Source organism: Gopherus flavomarginatus, chromosome 9, assembly GCF_025201925.1.
Source record: "Gopherus flavomarginatus isolate rGopFla2 chromosome 9, rGopFla2.mat.asm, whole genome shotgun sequence".
NCBI classification, from domain to species: Eukaryota; Metazoa; Chordata; order Testudines; family Testudinidae; genus Gopherus; species Gopherus flavomarginatus.
Genome location: NC_066625.1, coordinates 54424041 through 54445761, shown reverse-complemented (window position 1 = coordinate 54445761; position 21721 = coordinate 54424041). Strand labels below are relative to the sequence as shown.

The following is a 21721-nucleotide window of genomic DNA, read 5'->3' as shown; positions in this document are numbered from 1 at the left end:
AACTTTGGGACTGACATCCACAGAGTAAAGAGAGAGAACTCCTCAGTGCAGAGCTTGCACTGAAACTGCCAATGCTATGGGGGATTAAATTTGCATCACTCAAATAAAGGTTGTGTTGGGTACTAGGAAGTCTCTGCTGGCCAACTACCCCATTAATATAGTGGATTCATGGTTAAAATCACAGAGATGTATCTGGATAGAGTCAGCTCCATACACCTCGGGCCTAGGCCCATCTCCTCCTTCTCAGATTTTAATGGCTGTTTCCTGCTGTCCTAAAGAAATGCTGGTTTAAATAGTTCACTCAGTGTAACTAGCTGATAGTCCTCCAGTGACATCGGGTCTTTTGCTGAGGAAAGGAGCAGTGGATGGGACGGATTAAATGTCTTCATGGAGAGAAAGAGAGATGCCGTCTCAGGCGAGCAGCCATGTTGCATCCAGCCTCCTCCCCTTGCACTGGCTCCTGCTGCCAGGGCCGTCCTTAGCCATAGGCAGAACAGGCAGCTGCCTACGGCACCACTAGGTCTGGGGGCACCGCTTTGCTGGGAGCCCGGACAGATGGGAAGCAGTGGACCATGTAAGAGCAGGGCTGCTGGGTCCTAGAGAGAGCTGAATGCAGCACAGCCTGAGGGAGGGGATTGGCTGCTGGGGTCTCTGGGAAGGAGTGGGGGAAGGAACTCACCTGCAGGGTGACCAGATGTCTCGATTTTATAGGGACAGGCCCGATTTTTGGGTCTTTTTCTTATATAGACTCCTATCCTCCCCCACCCCCGTCCTGATTTTTCACATTTGCTGTCTGGTCACCCTAGGTGGGGGTAATTGGTACCTATAAAGGACAAAGCCCCAAATATTGGGACTGGCCCTATAAAATCAGGACATCTGGATCTGGTCACCCTAACTGGGGAGCATATCTCTCCCCCAGGCTGGCAGTGATCCATCTCATCCAGGGGGAGCTGCACAGGGCAGGATGAGCTGCTGTGGCTCCCTGGGTGCCCCGTCCCTGAGATCAGATGCTGTGCTAACTTCACCATGGCCTGTTGGGCTGGCAGTGGTGCCCATTGGTGTGTGATCAGACCTGAGGGTTTGCTGCTGCTGTTGCCACTCTACACCCCAAGAGGTGGATTTTGAGGTCCTGCAGTTTTCCACCTATCTCCTCCTCTACTGCAGCTGTTGGACCAGCAGGCTAGGGGGTGAGCCAAGCATGAATGCAGTACTGTGTTGCCATTTAAAGTGTCATTTAACAACTTGGTTTGCCAAAAATCTTGCTAACAATCCTGAATTCAATTTCAATATTTTTTTTAAAAAAAATCAATATCTTAGCCAAAAACAGAAAATTAAGTTGTTGACAATTATTTGTGACAAGTTTGGTATAGGGAAGGGAGTGGGCCAGTTTTCATCAGAGAAACAAAAAAATGTTGACTGACTTTTCTATAGCCCTGTTACTGCTAAATAGAGCCCTCCAACAATGTAATATGCTCTTCTCCTTACTAATGTATAGAGCAGGGGTCAGCAACCTATGGCACACGTGCCAAAGGTGGCACGCGAGCTGATTTTTGATGGCACGCAGCGATGGGCTGAGCGGCTCAGCCCACCACTGCTCTGGGGTTCTGGCTGCTGCCCCATTGCCACCCGGGGTCCCGGCCACCGGCCCCACTCAGCACCCACTGCTGGCCTGGGGACCCCCAAGGAACTCCAGGCTGGCAGCAGGCTGAGCCACTGAGCCACTCAACCCACTGTTGGCCTGGAGTTCCATTCACTCAGCTGGTAGGTGGGCTGAGCAGGACTAAATTCAACTAAATAGGAAAACAAGAGCAACTAATGACAAAGTGCAAGAACCTAGAGCAGTGGTCCCCAACCTTTTTCATCTGGTGGTCACCAGACGAAAGACCGTGGCAGTGGACGAGCATCTGCCAAAATGCCGCCGAAATTCTGTAGCATTTCAGCGGTGACGCCTCTGGATGATGCTGCTTATTGGTGGCAAGTGGCGTCATCCAGAGGCATCGCTGCTGAAATGCCACCTATTTCGGTGGCATTTCGGCGGATGCTTGTCTGTCTGCCAGTACGCAGGTGCACTGAGAGGCCTCTGAGGGCACCATGGCACCTGAGGGCACCACGTTGGGGACCCCTGACCTAGAGAGCCTCCTGAAGCACGGCGATTGTTTTGATTTAAATGGACTTGAACTGTATGAAGAATTGAGTACATTGTCCTCAATGTTGCCACATGCAAAATCGATAATGGACATTGTACAGTTTACTCATACCAGCAAACTTGTTGACATATATCCTAATGTGTACATTGTCACTCGTATTCTACTGACAGTTCCTGTAACAGTAGCATCAGGAGAACGGAGTTTCTCAGAACTAAAGCTCATTAAAAACTATCTTCGCTCTACATGGAGTCAGGAACACTTGACTGGTCTTGCTATTCTTGCAATCAAACAAGACATCACTTTGTCTTTGTCAGACAATGACATTCTTACTGATTTTGCAGCCAAAAAAGCCAGAACGATTGCTTTTAATTAAAAACTAATCCTTGTTTCAATACCTTTTCATAGAAATTTCCAATAAAATGTTGACAAATTAAAAAAATTATATTATTTGCATCATTCTGTCAAAACAGAATTTTTTCTATAGTGCTGCTTCTTTAGTGCTAGTCCATCAGCATTACAATGTGCTTCATTAAGTTAAATTGGTTTTAAAAACATGCATGTGGCAAGTTTTCTAATAGTGTAAGCTTATGTTTGTGTTGCTAAGAGCAAGACAAGCACAGGGGCACCAGTTTAATAATCCCGCCTAGGGCACCATAAATCCTAAGGACGTCCCTGCCTGCTGCTGTTAACAGCCTCTCCCCCTGCTGGGGAACACCATCAGCCCTGCAACTAGTGTTTCACACTCAGATTACAGGAGCCCAGGATTCCTACCCTGATTTGTGAGACTTTAGTCAACAACAACAAACTCTGCTGTTGCAGGCACAGAAGCTGCCCGACGCAAGCAACAGTGGTTCGAGCCCGGAGTGCTTAGCGCCAATAAACACACCAGGGTGGAGAAGCAAGCAAAGTTTATTTGAGATCTCAAAGCGGTGCTGGGAGACTTGACATGCCTCAGATCCAGCACCCCTACACAAGCGGCTTTTCCCTTTTTATAAGTTTTTTTCTCTTTCTTCTTTCTCCCCCCACCCTTCCTCCTTCCTCCCCCTGTAGCAATTACGTAAGCGCAGGTGCATTAAGTAATCTTGGCTGCGGCAGCTCGTTAGTTTTCCTTCTGCAAGTTATCTTGTCCTTCTGCTAAAGGTGCACAGGCCCCATTATTTCTGCTTTAGACCAGTTAGAACTGTTGCAACTGATAACGGCTGTTACACCTGGCCTTTTAGGTCGATTAAAGTTCAAACATGGAGGGACTCTTGTCTGCTGAGGCCTAAAACCAGGAAGGCTCCATACCCTTGTGGCCTTCCACCCTCCCGAGTTACTTAGGGTTATGCTTAGTGACACCAACACTGCTGTTATAATCTCAGCACTCTCCCAGCGTTAAAGGTGTGCCTTTCAAAAGAAGTTTGACATCTAAATTCCCAGGGGTTAGGTGCCTAACTTGTTAGGTGCTGCTGCAAATCCAACCCTAACAGTCAAATTGTCTAGCTGGTTGTCAAGCTAAGCTGCCTGTCACACCTTGCAAAAATGCCCCGTCTCACTACCTGGCCTGGGTCTCCATTTTGCCCTCTGTCTCCCCATTTTACCTTCCTATCCTGCCCCTCAGTTAGCTTTTTATTTCTCCAATCCTGCTTCCCACTGTACCTTTGTCCTGTCTCCCCCCACCCCCCGGCAATGGGATATTAGCCAACTACCTGATTTTCCACCAGCGCCCTTCACTATCATTGCACCCTATACATCTCTGCCTGGGCTCCAGCAGGGAAGCATAGAGAGCAAAGGGGGAAAGGCAGCCAATACAACCCTTGAAGCAGCACCTGAGGGCCCAGAGAAAATAGTTGCATGGGAGCCCCTGCTACCTGCCTGCAGCTCTGCTAGATGGCCTGCAAAACAGCTGGGAAGCAAGCTGATGTGACGGAACTTCCCAGTCCGTGCGCGCCATGTGAAACACCAAGCCCTTGGCAGCTCTGCTTTAGCTCCAAGAGCAGGGGCTTGAAGCAGAAGGTCCTGAGCGCTGTTTCCCATGCTATGGTTTAGCTGGGATGCATATGTGTAACAACTAGGGCTTTGTTAGAGTGCTTCTACAAACAGCTGTGTTGGTTTCACCTGGAGGGGAAGCAAAGCATCCTCAGGGTGGAAGACAGAGAAATAACCAAAGTCCAAAGGCCAGGTTCTGGTCAGGCAGAGTGGATTCATGCATGCCTGTATGCTTCTGGCTTGAAGACTGTGCCTGTCTAGGTCAGGGGAATGTGTTCTGGGCATGTTCCTTCCTAAGCTCTTTCCACACTCAAAATATTTTTTGTGTCTCTCTCTTTGTGGCAAACCTTCAACCTCAAAAGACCCGTCTGCTAGGAAACGATGCTTTTAACTGAAGCCAGGTGCAAGATGCGTGCATGTATAAGGTCACAGGCAGAAAATGTTGCCATAATGATTGTGGCCAAAGTGATTGGTAGTCTCCATTTAAGACAGGCCCAGGACTGGACTAGCAGGGAGCACTGCAGGTCAGGGCTGAGGTGCAGCAGCAAAGATGTGTAGATCAGATCTGAAACAGCACAGGGCTGCCATTCATCAATAAGCAGAAGTATACGTGGGATTCATGCCTGCAACAACAAAGGTGATGGAAGACATGCTTACATGTCAGCCACCTTCTTGGCCAACACAGTGTGCATAAATACTGCTAACAGTTATAGCCAAGGCTCCAGAGCCAGGAGCTACAACAACTCATACCCTCTGCAGACCAGCCCAGAGGTGGACTTCTACCACACGCTGACCGGGGGGTTATATTGCATGCTTCCGCTGCTTCAAAAAAGCACATCCCAAGTATCTGACACCCACAGCAGTTTGAATCCCAGCTGAGCCCCCACTTACACCAACCTTGGCCAAGGCTCGAACAAGGCACTTCCAGAGCTAAAAGGCACATGCCGCTTCAGCTTGAGCTAAAGCTGTGTGTGTGAGACAGCCTTAATAACTCATGTCCTCTGTGGATCAGCACGGGGAGATTTGTATCACACACTCCCCACAGGGTTACACTTGCTCAGAAAGGTCTAGAGGACATGGTAGTTAAAATGCCAGTGGCTATGCTAGGGCTTTCACCAATGCTACCACTGGAGGAGCTGCAACAGTGGGAAATTTTAAACAAAACTGCTAGTGGGGGACAAAGCTTTATAGACTCGGCTTGCCCAGGACCTTGCTCATGCCAGGAAAATGTGGTTGCCTTCTGGCCCTCAAATTGTCCTTTCTCTGTGAAGATTGGAGGAAGGGTTTTCTGGTACCTGGCTGGGGTTTGGTAGGCTCACATCAGGCTCTTTCATTGACCCCAGGATATTTGAGGTACTGCTTCTTTCTGCCATACTGTCTGCTGGGGGGAGCTGAAGAAGGATTTTCTTTGGTCTATGGATGAGACTGGCTCAGGCTGCTACTTTCTCCACAAATCTCTGGATTTCCTGCCACATTGGGCAAGTTTTCCTCTCATGAATGATCCTGTCACTGGGGCAGACTCTCGCTGCTAAGGAAGGAGGTGAACTCTTCCATTAGTTATCAGAAGGCTTCATAGAAGCACTGTCTTAAAACCTACTATACGTTAGGAAGGGAAGGGCAGAAACCTCGAAGCATAGAGGTTAAGGGGCATAGGCTAAACTGTGTTAGGGCCTTGTAGGGGAATAGCTAGGGGGTAATTTAGCTACAAAACAAGATATCATAGCAGAGGTAGACGTGGTTCCTATTCGTTGTGTAGGAGAGGGTCAGGGCTGAATTATATACGTGAAATTGCTTGGGCGGGCCCAGGCTTGAATAACAATGAGCATTGTTATCATGGCTGGGGAGGGGGGCTTGTTCTTCAACTATCTACAGAGGCATCAGCCAGAATAAAAATAACTGATTGTCAGCTGATGTTGCCATCCTGGGTTCCTTTTTCTGGCCCCATTGTAACACCAGAGCTTCAGACAAGACAAGACAAAGACTTTGGGACTGATTGTAACAGAATGGCTGAGGCTCCCCTCAAGTAAGCACAAAATAGCAACTCCTGTGAAGGGGCTAAAACTGCCAGCAAAAAAAATTATGAATGTCAGACTGGACAATCCCTGTTGCTCAGCAATAGCACTAATTGATTCATGACTGTTTCCTCACAAACAGCGCTAGATCGAGTCATCCTAACTTCCCCTGGTCCTAGACCCCTCTCCAAGCACCTTGGTTTTTTTAAAGCTGCTTCCAGCTATTACAAAGAACTTTTGGTTGAAATATTTCACTCACGGTATTTGGCTGACAATATTTTAAAGAACTGGGCCATTAGCTGTTGAACGGTGCAGTGGATGGGGTGGATTAAACCGTATTAAATTGGTCAATGGAGAAAGAAGTGGTGTCAGACAGACATTTTGCATCAAGTCCCCTGCTGGCCATGCTCTGTATGTTGTAAGATAAAACCCAGCAGGATATCATGTGAGGTAGATGATAACTTGGGACTTTACTCTTGCTCCTATGCAGATGGTGGTTAGTATGTGTGCCCATCTGTCTGAACACCACCAAGAAAAAGACATCAAACTCAACTGGGGTCTTTGTGGCTTCCAGTGAGGAGTCGATGTGAATATACCACGGTAGGATACCATCCTTTTCCACTTGGCATTGGCTTCAATGCCTTGTATGGCAGCAACATACACTGGTCCAGGTTCATCTTTTCCAAAGTATCTATTTCAGACTGCAGTCACCCTGAATGCAGTGAAAGAGTTGCTCTAAAATAAGCTCAGAGATTCACACACAGCTTTGGTAATACTCTTTCATCCAGAACGCCTCAGCCACTCCAAAAACTTATCATCACCTCCTTTCCCATTTCAGCACTACCTCATTTCAACCATTCTCCTTTGTATTACACACTGCCTCATGGCTGACTGCTGAAATTTGGAAGGAAACCACAAATTGCTCCAGGGGAAATGCAGTCTTTTAGAACAAGAACTCAAATGGAGGGCCCTGGTCACATACTCATGCCTTCCACAAGCCTTGCAGAATTTGAATGGACAGATTCTTTCATTCTACCTGTTTTCTATGGGATGACATTGGCCCAGGCAAGACTGACCTCTAATGCAACACCATTGGATGCCACAAGGAGAGAACAAAACAATTTTTGTCACAGTCCCACCATTCAGTCACATCTGTGTCTTAGTGACAGATACACAAGGGAGAGATTTGTTGAACAGGGAAGACCAAGCAGTTGTTAGGGGTAAGTCAAATCAGTACAAACTGCTTGTCTATCTCCATATTGATGGTTCAAAGCTACGGCTAGCTTATGCCATTTCTTCCTAAAGCAGAAGGTGAAGGCAAACCCTTATTTCAGATGCCCTAGCTCTGTTTCATCTGGAGTCAGACCACATCCTCTCTTCTTGAACACTCATTGCAGAGGGTCATTTAAGGGCTTGTCTATATTAGCAGTGCTCAACCTGGGGTCTGCAGCCCCCTGGGGGTCCACAAACCCTTTCAATGGGTCCATGGGGCCCCGCAGCTGAAGGCCCGAACCTCGGCACCTCTTGCAAGGCTGAAGCCAGGAGATGTGGGGCTGAATCCTGGAGCCCCGAGCCCAGTGCTCTCTGTGGGGCAGAATCCCTGAGCCCATGGGCAGAGTTAGGGATATGGAGGGCATTGCCCGCCATCCCCCTCCCAAAAAAAACTGAAGCACAATAGCATGACAGTCCCAGGGGCAGCTCCACACCTCCCTCCCCACCCATCTCCTCATCCCACCCCTGGCCAGGTGAGGTGGGAAGCTGGAGCCAGGCAGTGCAGGGCAGCTGCTGCTCTGGCTGATGCCATGGAGCAGGCAGCAACAGCCTTCCCTGCTCTCCTGCTAGTGCCCCAGGTTGAAGCTGCTCTTCAGCTCCCAGCCCCACTTTGCTCCCACGGAGGCAGCAGGTAAGAGCTCCCCGAATGGGAGACCCGGCTCTGTGGCTGGCATACCTCTCTGGGAACAGGGCCTGCACCCTGAGCTATCCCCTGCCTGCACACAGCCCCTAGCCACCCCTTCCCTGCACCCACAGCCATCCCCTGTATGCACACAGCCCCAGCTACCGCCCCCTCCTCCCACGCACACTAAGCTGTTTTCAAACTTTTTGAACTAAGCCCCCCTATCTTTGAGTTGTAATTTTTGGTTGAATGCCCCCCCAACCCAGACAGGCTGGGTGGCCTGCTGAGGTGAGTCAAGGGGTAGAGGTGGCACTGCCTCCCTGGACCCCCCCCATGCAGAGGTGGCTCAAGCCCCGCTGGACCCTGCCCCCCAAAAATAGAAGTTAAACTATGCCTATACCCAAGGCCCCAGCCCGGAGGCCCTCCCTCCACCCATCCCCGCTGGGCCCTTGAGTTTTTATAGCATGTCAAAGGGGGCCTCAGAGAGATAAAGGTTGAGAATCCCTCATCTACATCTGTGGCTGATGTCTAAGGGGTCCACGAAAAGTTGGCATTAACATAGAACAGCGGTTTTCAACCTTAGACTATGATTAAGATCTCCAAGGGGTCCACACCTCCATTTGAAAATTTTTAGGGGTCTGCAAATAAAAAAAAGTTGAAAAACACTGGTCTACATGTACAATTGGACCAGAGGCAGGCACCCTATGGCATATGTGCTGCCTTCAGCATGTGAGCTGATTTTCAGTGGCACACTGTAATGTAGACCAGACCTTTGTTTCCTATCTTTACCTAGTTATTGATCCTTGAGAGGACCTTCCCTCTTATCCCATTACTGCCTACTTTGTTTAAGAGCCATTGGTGAGGGACCTTGTCATTGCATCTGAATTTTATTAGTATGCTTTGATCTAGTCCTGTTTCAAAAAGGAGTCGAGGACTACCTCCAACTGTTAGCGCTCATCAGCTGGGTGCATACTGATGGCAGGCTAGAACGTGGTAGCTTCACACACCATCTCACTCTGGTCTAATATTTTGTGTCAACAAACCCTGAGCGCTCCTGCCAGGGCTTCTTTTATCCTTGATTCTTTGAGCAGCGTGGAGCTCAGAGAACACAGGGCTACTGCTTTCCTTCCTTCAACATTGGCAGTGAAGTCTTGATTTTTAGAGGCCAGTAAGGACAAGTGCAGCTGGTACAGGTGGGCGTGTCTCTCTCTCTCGTAGGAAGAAAAGGAGGGCTGCACAGCCACACCCCAGAGATGAAGACTAATGTATTCAAGGAGCTGGGTCTACTCCTCCTCTGTGGAATAGGCCGAGGGAGGAAACATCTTTATTCAACTGTCAGAAACATGGTCGGCAACCTTTCAGAAGTGGTGTGCCGAGTCTTAATTTATTCACTCTAATTTAAGGTTTCACATGCTAGTGATACATTTTAACGTTTTTATACGGTCTCTTTCTATAAGTCTATAATATATAACTAAACTATTGTTGTATGTAAAGTAAATAAGGATTTTAAAATGTTTAAGACACTTCATTTAAAATTAAATTAAAATGCAGAGCCCCCTAAACCGGTGGCCAGGACCTGGGCAGTGTGAGTGCCACTGAAAATCAGCTCGTGTGCCACCTTCAGCACACGTGCCATAGGTTGCCTAACCCCGTGTCAGAGAAAGACCCAGGGACAGATTCTGTGCTGCACATTCTGGGAGGCACCATGCAGATGGTTCAGCTCAAAGGGGTCGGGGGGGGGGCAAAGGCAGGGCTTTACCCAGGTGCATATGGGCTGTTCTCATGCTCCTCCTCCCAACCTTAGCGCCCGCCAACACTGAAGGCAGTAAGGGAATGGTGGAGGGCCAGGGACAGTGAGGTTAGGTTAGCATATACTAGCTTGTACAATGTAGCAAGAGCTGAATTGGCATGTGTTTTTCGCAGAGTTCTGTTGGCTCAGGCTAAGGGTATGGCTACATTTGGAATTTCAAAGCACTGCCCCGGCAGCGCTGCGGGAGCACTGCCGTGGCAGCGCTTTGAAGTGTGAGTGTAGTCGGAGCGGCAGCGCTGGGAGAGAGCTCTCCCAGCGCTGCATGTAAACCACATCCCTTACGAGTGTAGCGTGCAGCGCTGGGAGCTGTGCTCCCAGCGCTGCCGCCCTGATTACACTGACGCTTTACAGTGCTGTATCTTGCAGCGCTCAGGGGGTGTTTTTTCACACCCCTGAGCGCGAAAGTTGCAGCGCTGTAAAGTGTGAGTGTAGCCATGGCCTAAGCTACTTCCCACAATAACCTCCAAAGTACAACTCAGCATTTGGCATAAAAAGATAGGAAACTTGCCAAAAATCAAGATCGATTTGTTCTACATCTATTTGTTCTACATCTTAGTACGAACTAGGGAGATACCTTCATGGACCAACAGTTGGAATGCTAATACGCAAAACAGAGATAAGGAAGGTAAAAGTACAGAATAACATGTTAAGGGACTGGGATGAACTGATGGGGTGGATTTTAGTGACGTAGAGCTTTGTAACTTGTAAAATCATCCTGTCAATGCTCTAAGCTGAAACGTGTAACTGCATTAGATGGCTTCCCGCAGACTGGAATCATATTGAACTTTTGTCCTGTACTGCATTACTGGGTTTTAGCCATAACCCTGACTGATATTGGTTATTTGATCTCTTGAATTGATTTCATTATCAAACCAAAGTGTCGTCAAGCAATTGACTATACACTTGATCAACAGTGGCCTTGTGCTGTTCTTGTGTCAGGGGAATTCTCCCCTGGCCCCTTGTAGCACTTTTGCATCCCCTCTGTACCACTGGAGCAGCACATAGCTGGAGGCTGCATATGGAGTCCTGTGATATGGTCACCTCCTCCACAGACCTCCCCTAAGAACACAGAGGTAAGGTCAACAGCTGTGGAGTAGCAATGGTTGAGGTCCAGCAGGCCTAAGTGCAGTTTGATTCTGTGCAACAAATTTTTCCAAAGGGGGTGAAGGCAAAGTGCAAATATAAGAAAGACCTAGTCAACACTGAAAGGCAGAACAGGATAGCATAGATCTGCCCCTGCTCCCACTGCAATCAATAACAGAACACCCTTCTGCTTCAACAGAAGCAGGATAAAACTCCACAGGTGGCTTTGTTTGTTTATGTAAGACAGACAAATATCAGACACAGGGTCAAATTCTGCTCGTTTGGTCACAGGAGCAGTCCCACTGAAGCAAACAGGATTTAGCCTATGCCACATAGTCTAATTTATAAAGGCTCTGAACTGGGCTTCTGGGGATCTGGATATTATTTCTGGCTTTGTCACGGACAGACTTCTGGCAAGTTGTTTCCCTTCCCTGTTCCTGTTTCCCCTCCCACTCTTCATCTGTCATGTCTATTTAGATTGCAGGCTCTTCAGGGCAAGGGTCATTTCATATTCTGGGTACATTCAGTACCTTACACAACAGGGCCAAGAATAGATTGGGTACTACTGTAATAACATGGATAATGAGAAATCCAGAGTATTCAAAAACAAACCAAACACTTTAATCAGGGCGAGGCACCTCTTACGGTGATATTCTTACAAAATATTAAATAACGTGAAGGACTTTCTCCCACTTCGACTCTATACAAAAAAAATTACATTATTTACAAACACTGGTCTCCGAATAGCTTTACAATGCTACTGACAGACTGCACATGGCAAGAGAGTGCACGAACAGCACAGGGAACCCCTCCTTCCAAGTCGCCTGCGGGTTCAGTAGAAGCATTTTAAAAATCAAATGATACTCAATGCAACAGCAGCAGCAGCAGCAGCAGCAACTGCCTCCAGAAGCAGGAAAACACCATTTTGAAAAGACTAGTCCACTAGTTTTAGTTTTGTAGGTTGAAAATAAATACTTCCTGTAGTGGAGAAAAAAAAAATTCTCTTAACTTGTTCCTCAGCTCCCCCGACCAGCTGAAAATACCTGTGTGTAGAGTCTGTAAAGGCCTTTGCTCTTATACATCTCTACTGCACAATAATCAGTCCCATTCGGTTGCCTGGTGGAGCACAGATGTGTCAGTTCTTAGCCATTCATTTCAGCTGATGAGAGGGAGACTTCACTATTGTGTCCGGAATCATTACAGTGTTATAGGAAGTGAAATGATCTCTGTTCTGATGACATATGAGGTCTCTCTCCTTCTCCCCCCCCCATTTTATTGTTACATTAGGATAGTCCCCATTTCCTTGTCAAGTATAAAGGATATTCACCGGTATGTGCATTCCCTAAGAACTCCTTAAAAAGACAGCGAGGAGTGAGCATCCAGGACCTGCTTTGTAATCAGGTTTAAAAAAAGAAATCAGTCTTTAAAACCCACTGAGAATGTCTCTCAGCTACGACACAAAAATCGAGCTCCTAACCGGTGACACTATCTCACTTCACCTTGATTCAGCAAAGTTAACAGGGGAATACAAAGGTTTAAATAAAACAAACAAACAAACGAAAAAACAAAACCTCAAGGCAGCAGCTCCTTACAAAGGTAAGTTCATAACATTTTTAAAATGTTTTCATTTAAAACAACAAAATCAGTCCTGTAACTATGGAAGTCATAATCCCGATGGTCTGTTTAATCTCTGTAGCCCTTCACAATTAAAAAGGACAGGGAGTTAAAGCAAGAAGCTATATTTAATGAATAAAGTATGTATAAAGAAGGAGGGAGAAGCGAATGTTGGCTGAGTGGTGGGGAGCATTGCAATGAAGATGTAGATGGCAGTTCTTAGAGCAGCTCCCCTGATGGTTAGCTTTTCTTCCTTTAGGGGCAGAAAGTAAAGGTTCTCTCCATCCCCAAAAAACCCAAAACATTGAATCAAACAACCTCTCCCCCATTTAAAAAAAAAAAGGGGGGGGGGGGTACTTCTGCTAAGCAGATCAGATAGAGATTAGCCACTCTTGGTTGAAAGGGGAAAGGTTTACAAGATTAGCAATGAAAAACAGAGCCAGTCGCTGCTCCTGTCCCAGCCAGTCAGTGCTGTACATTCTGAAGTGTTCTTAAAAGTACCCATCAGCAAGCCCACACAAACTGCTCTGGAAGCAATGAGGCCACTAACATGAGTGGGCTTAGTCTGTCTCTTGTAGAGCTTCCAGCTCCACAGAAAATGCACCTTTCAAAACCCATCATAGAATATTAAACTAAAAAGGAATATTAAAAAAAAAAAACAACTGTGTGTGTTGTGGGGAGGGGGAGATGTATAAGGACCAAATTCAGAACCAGTTTAGATCCTGTGCAAGATCAAACCATCTCCAAGAGGATTGCATAGAGTGCACAAAATCACAAATTTTGACTGTAAAGAGCCAGATCCTGCTCCATGGAAAGTCATGGCCTGACTCCCACTGACTCCGTGGCAGCAGAATCAAGCCCCCTGTGTTCAATTGCAACTCAGCTTCAAGGATGTTGTGTCTCCAGCAGTCACCAGCTAGACCCAGGGGGGATTGCTCGTAGGGTGCATTTTGAACAGGAACCTGCACAAACTGTCAGTCAGGTGAGTGTGAAAGAGCAGAAATACATTCTATCTGAAAACAGTGGCCGGGAGGCTGTGTAAAGAGAGAGATGATCCGACAAAAATCAAGTGGGAGCAAAGGAGATTAAAAGAAAAGGTGCCTACTGGAAGAACAGAGTGACACCACTTCCTTGCTATACTCCTGAGCTACATGTGTTTGGTGTGGTGCCCTCTATAAGCTGCTGGGGTTGTGCACGTGGAGGGCCTGTCCCCTTTGAACACTGAAGGTGGCCTCCATGTGAGAGCCCAGCCTCCAGGAAGGAGACTGCTCTCCCCGGTTGGGGGATATCCATGCCAATAAGGAACGATGGGAGGTTATGGATTAGGGGAGAATGGTCAGTCTGGGGGAAATATTGCTTTGAATAGATGCAATTATTCCTCTCCCACTGAACCAAGTCCAGTGGCCTTCCATGTGGAATTTATCTTCTGAACTTCCTGCTACAGACACAAGGCACATTGGTGCTTTGATGTCCATTCAGAAGGTGCAGGGTGAGTGGGGGAGGAGAAAGGAATGAACTCATTTCGTTATGTGGCATTTCTCCCCATCGACATCTGGGTCCATTTAGTCTATTGACTGAGATGGGACCAGGGTGGGGAAGACAATAAACAAGTCCCAGAGCTTTTTACTCTGAGTTGGAGCCATTAGTGCTGCGAGCCACCAGCGATGGCCAAGGTCCACTTTCATTCATCCACTTTCAGCCAGCCTTTCTTGTAGTCCTGCAGGATCTCCAGGTAGTACTGCCACTCAGGCTCGCTGTCATACTTCACCTCATACACGGTCTTGAGGGGGTCCTTGTGATGCTTGTGGATCCTCAGCACTACCCCCTGGTACCAGGCCTCTGTTTTGTCATTCTCCTCATACAAATGTCTGATCCGCTTGCCCACCAGTTCTGGGTACCTGGATGGGGAGGTTGGACTCTCTGTATCGTGCCTGAAGGTCTTGCTGAGGAGGGAGCAGCCCCGCCTTGAAGCTGGACCCCTCCCCCTCATCCTGCTAGTGTCATGGAGAGGAGTCCTCTGCACTCCCCGAAGGACTCTCTGGAATTTGATCCGGACCATTGAGTTCCGGAGGTGCAGAACCCTTGAGGTACTCCTGGTCTTCCTGGATGCCTTACTGGTCAGCTTCAGCTGAAGGGTTCTACAAGGCTTTTGGGTTTGGAGAAGTTTCTTCTTGGCACAAGAGGGTGGTGGGAGTCCATTTGGTTTTGAATCCAGGGAGCTGGGAACAACTTGGGAAGATGGTCTCCCATCCTTGAGCAAAGTATCCCCTCCATCAGGAGGGGAGAAGCTTCCCTGAGGCTTTTCGTCAAGCGGCTGGGTTTTCTCTGGTCCCAGGGCAGCAGTACCCTCCTGGAAAGGAGATCCCTGCTTAGATGAGATCAGAAACTTTCCTTTCCTGTGCTTTCCCTTGAACAAGTTGGCCGGCATTCCGGCTCTTGCGCTTATCAGGCCCCCATTTGCTTTTTTCTTCACGTAATCCACTGCTACTCCTTTGCCTTCATCTGTCAGAGTCCCTGCGCCAGGTTCACCTAGGTGAGGAAGAGAGAACATGGTCAGTTAAGTTAGCACCTTCACCTGCTTAAAATAAAGCTCTTGTTGCACTGTGAGGACGACACGTGAGGACGACATCTGCAGGAACTGAAGCCATAGGCACACCATACAGTTTCAACCCTAGTCTACAAGCCAAAATGCAATGGGTTCAATTTCCTCCTCCTTTGGGGCTTACTTCCGGTGACCCGAAAGGGAGCCTGGTAAAGGTCCTTTCAGATCCAGCACCTGTAGAGATGGAGCACTCCCTGCTGTATTCCTCTGACAATAGTGCCTAGGAAAATTCCATTATGCTGATGAGGCAGAAGAGAGTATACCTTGGAACTGTGGTTACCCACCAGCTTATGACTAGGATGGGGAATTTGAACTGATGCCATTAGCTACCCGTGGAGGCTCTGCCACGTGTTTTAAATGGCTGTTATGGAAGTACTCCTCCAGATTATACTGGTTCTGGCAACTATGTTTTAAGGCCAAAAACCTGAGTTTCATTGGCTCCTGCCCCTGCCCCACCCCTCACGATTTAAACAAGACCAGCTTGTTTAAATCTCTCCAGTTGCTCCGAGTCAATTACCATAAAGTTAAAAGACCAGGGTAACTTTCAGAGCTTGGATAGGAAGCCACTTCTGCACTGATCCTCCCTGTTCTAGCCCCTGCTTTTGCCTAGAGCATAAGGAAATGGAAGCTGTCATGTACCGATGAGATCTGATCTAGGATATCAGAAATGTAGGGCTGGAAGGAACCTCAAGAAGTCATCTAGTTCATTTGCCCACACTGAGAAAGGGCTAAGTATACCTTGACCATCTCTGTCTGTCTAAATTGTTCTTAAAAACTTCCAGTGCTGGGGATTCCACAACCTCCACTGGTAACCTAGTCCAGTACTTGATGGTCTTCGTGGTTAGAAAGTTTTTCCCACACAATCCAACCTAAATTTCCCTTGTTGCAAACTAAGCTGATTACTTCTTGTCCAACCATGGAAAACAATTGATCACCATCCTCTTTAAAACATGCTTATCCGATCCCCCCTAGTCTTCTCTTCTGTAAACTAAACATGCCCCCATCTTTCAGCTTTTCCTCCTAGGTAGGGCCCTTCATTTTCGGGTTTTATTTTATTTAATTTTTCCCAGGAATTTATCAGTTTTCATTACTACAACAAAAAACAGTGAAAATTGGTGGAAAAAAAACTATTAATATTTTTTCTGGGTAAACATCAGGTTTTATTTTGGTGGACAGAAGGACGGGGAGTAAGTATTCAGTAGATTAATGCTTTGATGAATGGGATTCAATGTGGTTTGCTGCAGAGCTAAAAACAGAACTTAATACACAATGCCACCTCTGAGTTTAAGAAAACAATATCTTTCTAATACCAAAATAAAACTTTTCACTTGAATAAACAGTTGACTGTTGCAGACTCAGAACTGTTAGCCTATAAATATTTACATGTAATAATTGGGCCACACCATTTGCAGCGCACACACTCAACTTCATCCTTTTCTCTGGTGGTTTTTTTTAAACTTTTGAATATTTCCTTGTGTTCCGAAACACACTGATACAAGTTTTTGTTTCCTTCCCATCTTTTTGTCAGATCTTTAAACTGTTATCTGCTAACAGCTTGAAATGGGCACATGGTGGGTGTGAGATTAATCAGTATGTTCATATGCGCACACGCTTCAGAGTTTGTGTACCTGCCTGTTTGTTTATTATGTGTCTCTTCTAGACTAATACATAGCCTTACTTCAACAGCCAGCTCTGCCTATACACATAGAATAATGTATCATCATACATATCTCATGCAATCTCTTGTATTTTCCTAATAAATCGAGTACTTTAATATAATAGAATGCTACAAAAGTAGGGTGAAAATTGGAAAAAAAAAAAACCAAAATACTTTTTATAAAACCCAGGATTTTTTCAGTAAAAATCAATCAGTTTAAACTGAAAACAAAGGGGCTTACTCATAGGCTATGTTTTCCAAACCTCATATACATTTTTGTCAAGTATCAGAGGGGTAGCCGTGTTAGTCTGGATCTGTAAAAGCAGCAAAGAATCCTGTGGCACCTTATAGACTAACAGACGTTTTGGAGCATGAGCTTTCGTGGGTGAATACTCACTTCTTCAGATGCATGTGGTGGAAATTTCCAGGGGCAGGTATATATATGCTAGCAAGCAAGCTAGAGATAACGAGGTCAGTTCAATCAAGGAGGATGAGGCCCTGTTCTAGCAGTTGAGGTGTGAAAACCAAGAGAGGAGAAACTGGTTCTGTAGTTGGCAAGCCATTCACAGTCTTTGTTCAATCCTGAGCTGATGGTGTCAAATTTGCAGATGAACTGAAGCTCAGCAGTTTCTCTTTGAAGTCTGGTCCTGAAGTTTTTTTGCTGCAGGATGGCCACCTTAAGGTCTGCTATAGTGTGGCCAGGGAGGTTGAAGTGCTCTCCTACAGGTTTTTGTATATTGCCATTCCTAATGTCTGATTTGTGTCCATTTATCCTTTTCCGTAGAGACTGTCCAGTTTGGCCGATGTACATAGCAGAAGGGCATTGCTGGTATATGATGGCGTATATTACGTTAGTGGATGTGCAGGTGAATGAACCAGTGATGGTGTGGCTGATCTGGTTAGGTCCTGTGATGGTGTCGCTGGTGTAGATATGTGGGCAGAGTTGGCATCGAGGTTTGTTGCATGGATTGGTTCCTGAGCTAGAGTTATTATGGTGCGGTGTGCAGTTACTGGTGAGAATATGTTTCAGGTTGGCAGGTTGTCTGTGGGCAAGGACTGGCCTGCCACCCAAGGCCTGTGAAAGTGTGGGATCATTGTCCAGGATGGGTTGTAGATCCTTGATGATGCGTTGGAGGGGTTTTAGCCGGGGGCTGTATGTGATGGCCAGTGGAGTCCTGTTGGTTTCTTTCTTGGGTTTGTCTTGCAGTAGGAGGCTTCTGGGTACACGTCTGGCTCTGTTGATCTGTTTCCTTATTTCCTCGTGCGGGTATTGTAGTTTTGAGAATGCTTGGTGGAGATTTTGTAGGTGTTGGTCTCTGTCTGAGGGGTTAGACAGGTGTTGGTCTCTGTCTGAGGGGTTAGACAGGTGTTGGTCTCTGTCTGAGGGGTTAGAGCATCTGCTCTAACCCCTCAGACAGAGACCAACACCTACAAAATCTCCACCAAGCATTCTCAAAACTACAATACCCGCACGAGGAAATAAGGAAACAGATCAACAGAGCCAGACGTGTACCCAGAAGCCTCCTACTGCAAGACAAACCCAAGAAAGAAACCAACAGGACTCCACTGGCCATCACATACAGCCCCCGGCTAAAACCCCTCCAACGCATCATCAAGGATCTACAACCCATCCTGGACAATGATCCCACACTTTCACAGGCCTTGGGTGGCAGGCCAGTCCTTGCCCACAGACAACCTGCCAACCTGAAACATATTCTCACCAGTAACTGCACACCGCACCATAATAACTCTAGCTCAGGAACCAATCCATGCAACAAACCTCGATGCCAACTCTGCCCACATATCTACACCAGCGACACCATCACAGGACCTAACCAGATCAGCCACACCATCACTGGTTCATTCACCTGCACATCCACTAATGTAATATACGCCATCATATACCAGCAATGCCCTTCTGCTATGTACATCGGCCAAACTGGACAGTCTCTACGGAAAAGGATAAATGGACACAAATCAGACATTAGGAATGGCAATATACAAAAACCTGTAGGAGAGCACTTCAACCTCCCTGGCCACACTATAGCAGACCTTAAGGTGGCTATCCTGCAGCAAAAAAACTTCAGGACCAGACTTCAAAGAGAAACTGCTGAGCTTCAGTTCATCTGCAAATTTGACACCATCAGCTCAGGATTGAACAAAGACTGTGAATGGCTTGCCAACTACAGAACCAGTTTCTCCTCTCTTGGTTTTCACACCTCAACTGCTAGAACAGGGCCTCATCCTCCCTGATTGAACTGACCTCGTTATCTCTAGCTTGCTTGCTAGCATATGTATATACATTTTTGTTGCTCTCCTCTGGAGTCTCTTCAATTTGTTCACATCTTTCTCAAAGTGCATGCTCTAGATTGGAGCTGAGGCCTCACCAGTGCTGACTAAGTGGAACAATTATAGGATATCAGAGTTGGAAGGGACCTCAGTAGGTCATCTAGTCCAACCCTTTGCTCAAAGCAGGAACAATCGCCAGTCAGATTTTTGCCCCAAATGTCTGGCGATTGAACTCACAACCCTAGGTTTAGCAGGCCAATGCTCAAACCTCTCCTGTGTCTTAGATACAACACTCTTGTGACCTTCTGGCGCGGGAAAGGAACTGAGCAGAGGAGGAGGGGGTGGTTAGTCTGGAGCTGGCTGGGGACGAGGAGTGAAGTGCAGACATGGGAGTCTGGCTCACTGCCCCCAGAATGGACCCGGCCAAGGGGTCCGGTTCGCTGTATCTACAAGCTCTGTTTTATACCCTGTTCCTGTCATCGAATAAACCTCTGTTTTACTGGCAAAAAAAAAATAAAAAACATTCATCCTAGAATCACAATTGCCTTTTTCACTGCAGCATCACATGGTTGACATTCAATTTGAGATACAGTATAACCCCCAGATCCTTTTCAGCAGCACTACTGCCTAGCCAGTTATTCCCCATTTTGTATTTATTTTATTTTTTCTCCTTAAGTCTAGTACTTTGCACTCGTCTTCATTGCATTTCATCCTGTTGATTTCAGACCAATTTGTCAAGATCTGTCTGAATTCTAATCCTGTCCTCCAAAGTGCTAGCATCCCCTCCCAGCATAGCGTCATCCACAAATTTTGTAAGTAGAGCCTCCACTCCATCAGTTATGTTGTGAATGAAGATATTGAGTAGTAACAGACCCAAGACACACCCTTTAAATACCTCACTAGGTGCAGCCTCCCAGTTTAACAATGAACCATTGAGAATTACTCTTGGAGTAGGGCTTTCAGCCCTAAGCAATTTAAAAAAGGAATTAGCAAAGATAGCCAATGTTCTCATAGAAAGTGCCGGAACTACGATACACTTAACAACCAAATAGTGTCCAATTATTTTGGATGGGATTTTCCAAGGAGCCTAAAGGATTTCGGCACCTAACTCCCTTAAGCTCCTTTGAAAGGGATTTGTTCTGGATGGGATTTTAAAGGCCTATTGAGAGGAGGAATAGGCAGGAGTTACTTTGTCAAGAATTATTCCAGTTTTGCCAACACACTCTAGGCCAGTCATTCCCTCTCTCGTCTCCCCCAGACAGACTAACATACACAAGGGCAGATGGTAATCTGCTGTCCAGTATTGTGATGGAAGGCCAGTTGCTCAGACACCAGTGCCACTTCACCTCTGTGCCCCATAAGTAACTGGGTGTTCTCCCCAACAGCATGGTTTCAACTGTTTTTAATATATTAAAAACACACACAAAGAACAAATACCTACTTGGAAGCATGCTGGCCAGCTTGTGAACTTGGACCTGTAAGAAATAAAGTTATTGGTAATCATCTGAAGCGCAGCAAAGATGACACTATTCAAAGGCTACTAGGAAGGGGCAGTTGGAACTAATTACAGTAGGATCAGGGTCTCTACTTGGAAATAAAGAGAGACTTACGCTTATTTTCTTCAGGGTGCAAACTGATCCCCTGGGGAAATCGGAGTAATCTCTTTTCCCCTAACCATTTAGAGCCCTGCACACCCTATTGTTAAGGCTGTAGAGGGATTTCACCAGGCCAGAGAAGCTGGGAATTCCTAGCATAATCTTGGTTGATTTGCATTGTGTTTGATATGGAATTGAGGTTTCGATTCCACAAGGGACAGGGCACCTCCAAACCAGCACCTTCCAGGGCCAGGATCTAAAGCATGGTGATTCCATTGAGAATAAAATGGGAATTGTAACCTCATTGTGCCAGGGGTCTGGTTTAATATGCCTCCCATGTGGGTCACTCCAAAAAAATTGCAAGAGGCGCTTCCCTTGCAGAAACACAGGCTGGGTCTGCGTGCACATGCTGGGAACACACCATATTTCTGGTAATTAAAGGCTTTCAGTGAAAAAAAAATCCAGTTAGCGCTGCACAGAATCCCACCTACATGTTCCATATAGGGATCAGACCCTTTGTTTCTGGTCAAAGTTGGCCAACTGGCTCTGCCTACACCAGACACAGCAAACTAAGTTCCCAGAGAAGTGTCACCAATGACAACACAGTAACTTTTCCATTGACTTTTTCCATTGGGGGAAAAATGGGAAGGATACGCCTCAACACCTCATCCCAACACTAGGGCCTCTAATGATGCTGTGCTCCTCCAGTTACTGCCTTGCAACATCAGAGAGGCAAGCGCAAATGTTCTGTGGCAGATTTATCTTTAACACTCGAGAAGAGATGCTAATGCCAGTGAAGCCATCTTCAAAGACACCTAAATGTATAGAATAGAGGGGTAAGAGCAAAGACCTCCATTCTTCTCATTAATGGAACCTAGAGATGACCAAAGCCCCTGTTCAGCAAAGCACATCGATGGACTATACATGCTTCACGTTAAATATTTACTTAATTGCTCTGCTGAACATGGCCCTAATGACCAGAAAGACATTTTAACCGCCACAAAAGCAGATGATTGTATAGTCACAGTGGTTAAAGGTCAAAATTTCTTT

General features: G+C 46.6%; 1 protein-coding gene across 3 annotated transcripts in view; it reads right to left on the bottom strand.

Annotated features, from left to right (window-relative positions):
- Window positions 1-11513: 11513 nt before the first annotated feature.
- The window catches only part of C9H15orf39 (chromosome 9 C15orf39 homolog), a 47455-nt gene continuing 37247 nt past the window's right edge, over window positions 11514-21721 (bottom strand). For 2 of the 3 annotated variants that reach the window (XM_050968789.1, XM_050968790.1), the window contains exon 3: window positions 11514-15057. In XM_050968789.1, coding sequence (XP_050824746.1) covers window positions 14210-15057 — 848 coding nt within the window. In that variant the 3' untranslated portion in view covers window positions 11514-14209. Of the gene's footprint in view, window positions 15058-20517; window positions 20552-21721 lie in introns of all 3 variants that reach the window. The other variant, XM_050968791.1, reaches the window with a different exon arrangement.